The sequence below is a fragment of the Parasteatoda tepidariorum genome, chromosome 9 (genome assembly GCF_043381705.1).
Source record: "Parasteatoda tepidariorum isolate YZ-2023 chromosome 9, CAS_Ptep_4.0, whole genome shotgun sequence".
Lineage (NCBI taxonomy): Eukaryota > Metazoa > Arthropoda > Arachnida > Araneae > Theridiidae > Parasteatoda > Parasteatoda tepidariorum.
The window spans coordinates 18,840,151-18,845,503 of record NC_092212.1 but is presented as its reverse complement, the minus strand read 5'-3'; the positions used below and the strand labels follow the sequence as shown (position 1 = coordinate 18,845,503).

Here is a 5,353-nt window from a genome sequence, read left to right as displayed (position 1 = left end):
CCTCTGCGGAGGGAGGAGTATATATATATATCATGATTTGAATTGTTTTAGAATTAATCTAAAAATATAAAAAATTGCTTACTTCTAAATTATTAATCTCTCATGTAATGGTATTTATTTATATTATTATGTTCTTCTATCGGAAAATCAACCGCAGTCGATTGGACTTTAAACAGACCTCTAGTCTACGCAGAAAGAAATTTGATGAAATTATTACTGGTAAACAAAATATTTTAAAAAGGTGGTATGAACATTTTAAAGAACTTCTTAATGAAAATTGTGAGGATGTTGAAATCATTGCACCTGAATTCATAAATGACATCGAGTTTGAGGCTTCAACTATTGAAAAGATCAGGGCTGCAATCAAAAACTTAAAGAATAAAAAGGCTTCGGGACATGATCTTATTTCAGCAGAACTGCAAAAAAAATGTGAACCTACCTTATTGAGAAAGTTATTTGAACTTATTACTGACATCTGGCACTCTGAGATTATACCAACGGATTGGAATATTAGCATTTTGCTCCCAATTCACAAGGAAGGAGATCCTGTGACCTGTGCCAACTATCGTGACATTAGTCATCTTTGCATAACTTTTAAAATTCTATCTAGAATTTTATATCTCAGTCCCTTACCACATTTATTGACTCACAAATAGGAAAATATCAATGCGGATTCCGTGCTGGAAAATCAACCAAAGATCAGATATTTTATCTCCGTCAGATTTTAGAGAAATCAATGGAATTTAACATTGAAACACATCATCTTTTTAGTGATTTTAAGGCTGCTTTTGATAGTATCAATAGAAATTATCTGTTTGAAACAATGAATTCTTTTGAAATACCTTCAAAACTCATTAAATTGACGATACTTACATTGAAAGATACAAAGTGTATGATTAAGTTTCTGGGGCCTCTGTCAGAAAATCTTGACTCATTCACAGGTGTTCGACAAGGAGATTCTCTCTTGTCTTCTTTTTAATATTGCACTAGAGAGAGAGTTATTCGTGATTCAAACATCATTACCAGTGGTCACATTTTTACTAGATCAGTACAACTACTTGCATACGCTAATGATGTTGATATAATTGCTCGTTCCCTTCCTGCCCTGAAAGAAGCATTTCTTGCCCTTGAGGTGGCTGCAAGACAAATGGGCTTAGTCATAAATGCAGAGAAAACAAAATATATGCTATTTTCAAGAAACAGAGTCCCAGATCCCTATCTTGAAATAAATTCCTATAGATTTGAAACAGTGAGGAGTTTTACTTACTTAGGATCATTGACGACAGAATTACTCCTGAAATGAAAAACCGACTCTATCTTGCGAATAGGGCTGTCTATGGGCTGAGAAGATTTATTAAATCTAGGTTTATTTCTTGAAAAATAAAGATCTTAATCTACAAAATTCTTGTCCTGCCAGTCTTGACCTACGCTTCTGAAGTTTGGACAATGGCAAAACTGGAGAAAAATTGTATCGCAATATTTGAAAGAAAGATTTTGCGGGATATACTTGGTGGTGTAAATGAAAACAATAACTGGAGAAGGAGATTTAACTTTGAACTGAAGAAGATTTATAAAGAACCTGATATTATTAAATACATAAAAATAAATAGAATGAATTGGATTGCCCACGTGATTCGAATAAGTGATGACAACGCAATAAAAAAGATACTGCTTTTTAGACCCACAGGAAAAAGAAAGCAGGAAAGGTCGCGGTTGAGATGGGCTGGCTCAGTGGAGTCTGATTTTCTAGCAATTAATGAAAAGAATTGGACATCACAGATAAATCGGAAGTCGTCATGGAGAAATCTTCAGAGGAAGGCATTGGCTCATATTGGCTGTCTGGCCAACCATAATGATGATTATGTTCATTTTGTCATTGAAACCGAGAATTTTCCCGATCAGTCAGTAATAGGGACGTATATTTCCTCTGCGGAGGGAGGAGTAAGGAATAATTTGGTAGCATTCATCAAGGAAATGTTAACGTGCATTTGAAATCGAGATTTGTTTTAAGAATTCAGGCACACAAAAAATAATTTTTTTAATTGTAAATTTAATTACACGAATATTGAGTAAAAAATTTTATTCTTAGAAGTGGCTGTGTCGCTTCATACATAAATATAAAGGGGTTTGAACTCCGTCTGCCCCCCCCCCACTCTGTTACGAGAATCCTGTGTACAATTAAGTAAATGCCAGGGACATATGCCTGTTAAGAGGGTAAAAAAATCTGGTAAAGGTCAAATATCTTGCAGAAATTCCTGTAGAAATATCTTCTAAAGATACATTTATTGATGCTTAATTTCACTCTCAAGCACACTCCTAGGGTCGAGGCAAAAAAAACTTAAAATTCATAAATAAAAATTTCCTTTTTTTTTGCAATTGTGTATTTTTCGAGAAACCACTTCTATTCGTCTTATATGTTATTACATTTCATTCAAAATGTCACAAAATTAAACACATTAAACTGTGGCGCACGAACTTCATAAAATAGAGATATCTGAAGAAAGATAAGACAAATTGAAATAATCGAAGTGCTTCGTATTTTGAAAAAACAATTGTAACAACAAACATCAGTCTGTGGCGACTTCCAGGGAGAAAAGTTGAGTTAAGGGGTGAAGATCGAGTTCCATGTTATTAAATAAATTCTTCAAAATATAAGCACGTCTATTTTTATTGGGGTTTTTTTTCGATCTTACATACATTTCTCGGGATATCTCCTTTTTATATAATATGTATTCCAGTTATATAATTTGTATTCCAGTTTCTTTCCAATTTAGTCCCTGATTAGAGCGGAAACGCTGTACTTCACTCGGTGCTACTTGATGAAAAGGGTATAACACCTTATTTAGGGTATTTACTCTCACATCAACGTTGCTTTCAACGTTAGATCTTTAATTATTAAAGAAATCAATGTGCCACGACCCTTCGTGGCACATTGATTTCATTGAATGGGGCGAAGTTCTAGCAATGTGATTCACCTTAATCTGTAAGGTACCCCAGTTTCATTCTGTGAGTAAAGCGCCCTCTGTGAACTAAAATATGAAGACTTGTAATGATTTACTTTATCTGGAAAATCCAAATCTTCAATGAAAATAACTATTCTCATTTAGGATTTTGAAGTTGCTTCCCAACAAACCTTTGAAGGGGAAGTTATGGATGGAGTTTATATACTCGAATGCATCTTTTAAAATTTATCTGACATGCTTGCATTTCGATTTTGGTTTTTAATCTTGTACGCATTTCTCGTGATTTTTCTTCCTTAAGAGACATTTTGCATTGTTTTTCCCTGTAAAAACTATGAATGTAATTAAAGTAATGGTAGTTAACTGTTATTTTTGCTAAGTAACAGTCTAGAAACTAAACATAACTTACTTGAATGTCCATTATTTTCATAAATAGCTCTAGTAAGTGGTACGTCGTAGTTAGTAAGCTGCAGTCTCCCTAGATTTTTGTCCTTTACAATATCTACAGTCACAATATCAATCGGCGATTGTTTTCGTCCATAACATGCTGGGAAAGTTTCGCCCCAAAATTTTGGACCTAGGTTTATAAACAAAAACTTTAAGGATAGACATAGCAATTCAGTTCAATATCCAGAGTTGTTTGTACACCGTAAATGATTGAAAAAGGTAGTAAAACGATTTTATTTCTATTTTTCATAAAATAAAATGAAAGCTTTTATTAATTTATGCATTTCATCCACATTGAATGACTTTTTTCCATATACGACATAGAATAGATACGATAATTGAGAGAAAGATATATATATTTGAGAATTGAATCTTTGGTGAAAGACGCGTAAATAAGGCAAACCAATTATATTTATAAATTTAAAAGAAATTTATACGTATATTTGCTATCACTTCTTATTTTTATTAGATTTTTTAATTAAATGGCTCTTTCGATAGTTTACATCCATAGTGGTCTGATCCAACGCCTCCTATAACTAAAAGCCTCCACACGGTTTTTCATAGGTAGTCCGATCAGACCACTGTGAAGGATATCCACTTACTGAACGAGTCATTTAATACAGAATATAGTTAAAATAAGAAAGTGGTAGTAAATATATGACAAAAAATTTATTTTATTTATGAATATTACTGGTTTGCCTTATTCTCTTGTCAACCACTACAGATTCAATTCTCAAATATATAAGATAAATTTCTCTCAATTACTTTTATAAAAGGTTTTGGGTTCATGCGGACAACTGGTTCACTTTTTAAACAGTCTGCGCGGACTACTTATAAAAGAACGTGTGGAGGCTTCTTGATGTAGGAGGTGATGTCTGATCAGACTAACTTATAAGCTTTCTAGATATAAGTTAGTCTGATAATTCTTATAAGCTTAACTAGAGGCTTTCAGTTCTAGGAGGCGTTGCATAGACCTGCAGATGATATAACTTTCGCTATGTGTTAGTGTACAGAAATGCTTTTATCAGACCTTTTAACCCCTTGGGGACGAGTGATTCAGAAAAGCATTCGTACAAAATCAGAATCAAGTTGCAATTAAATAAAAAACGGTAACTTAAATGTAGTCGTTACTAATTTGACAGACTTACTTTGCTTTTATTTTAATTATTGTTAGTTTAATAATATATATAATCGATGTTAATTCAAAGTATAACTAAATAGTTTTATTTTGAACAAAGTAATGGTGAATTAAATAAATCAAACAATTATAACTCCGCCCACAAATAAACTGCTAAAGAAATACTTTGATTACCAGTTTTATCTTTTCACCCTGATTGATACGGTCTTTTGCTGTCACGTATTTGTGACAGTCGGCGCGAAAGGGTTAAGGAATAAATCCTTCACAGTAATGTAGAAGCAGTCTAAGATGAACTTCGCAGATGCTGGAATGTTGCAGTTTAGAGAGGATAGTAAGTTGTTGTTTTTTTTCGATTTCTAATCTCATGTCCTTGAAGTGACCAGTTCTAGATCTACAAAACATTCTTAATATGTTTCGATTAACCTCAAACTCCATAACTTCACCAGTTGATTAGCTGGCATACCAATGATGAGCAAGGACTTGACGTTGATCTAGTTTCTCCTCCAAATGGAGAGATGATAATTTCAAAAAAATTTTAAAATTGACAGCTACATAAAGGACAATTCCACGCCATTGATTTATATATTTAGGAATGTATAAATTGAATTTTTTGGTAAGTAACACAGTTCTGTTACATTGAGTAAAAAACTCATTAAAACTCAAGGAAATGTATTTATTTGTTGGACTAATTGAAAGTTTCCCCTTCCTTATTTTGGTTTGCTATCCACAATTTTATTCTCTCATATTTTCTCACTATCTTTGAAAAATGTGGACGTTCCAGGAAACAACTTTTGCAATGAATAATTTA

General features: G+C 32.9%; 1 protein-coding gene across 1 annotated transcript in view; it reads right to left on the bottom strand.

Annotated features, from left to right (window-relative positions):
• Positions 1 to 4,947, bottom strand: part of LOC107450528 (carbonic anhydrase 2-like) — a 41,480-nt gene extending 36,533 nt beyond the window's left edge. The window contains exons 1-2 of the mRNA XM_071185762.1: positions 4,812 to 4,947; positions 3,370 to 3,537 (exon numbers count right to left, since the gene is read on the bottom strand). Of these exons, the coding sequence (XP_071041863.1) occupies positions 3,370 to 3,537; positions 4,812 to 4,947 (304 nt within the window). The remainder of the gene's footprint in view (positions 1 to 3,369; positions 3,538 to 4,811) is intronic.
• Between the last annotated feature and the right edge of the window lie 406 nt (positions 4,948 to 5,353).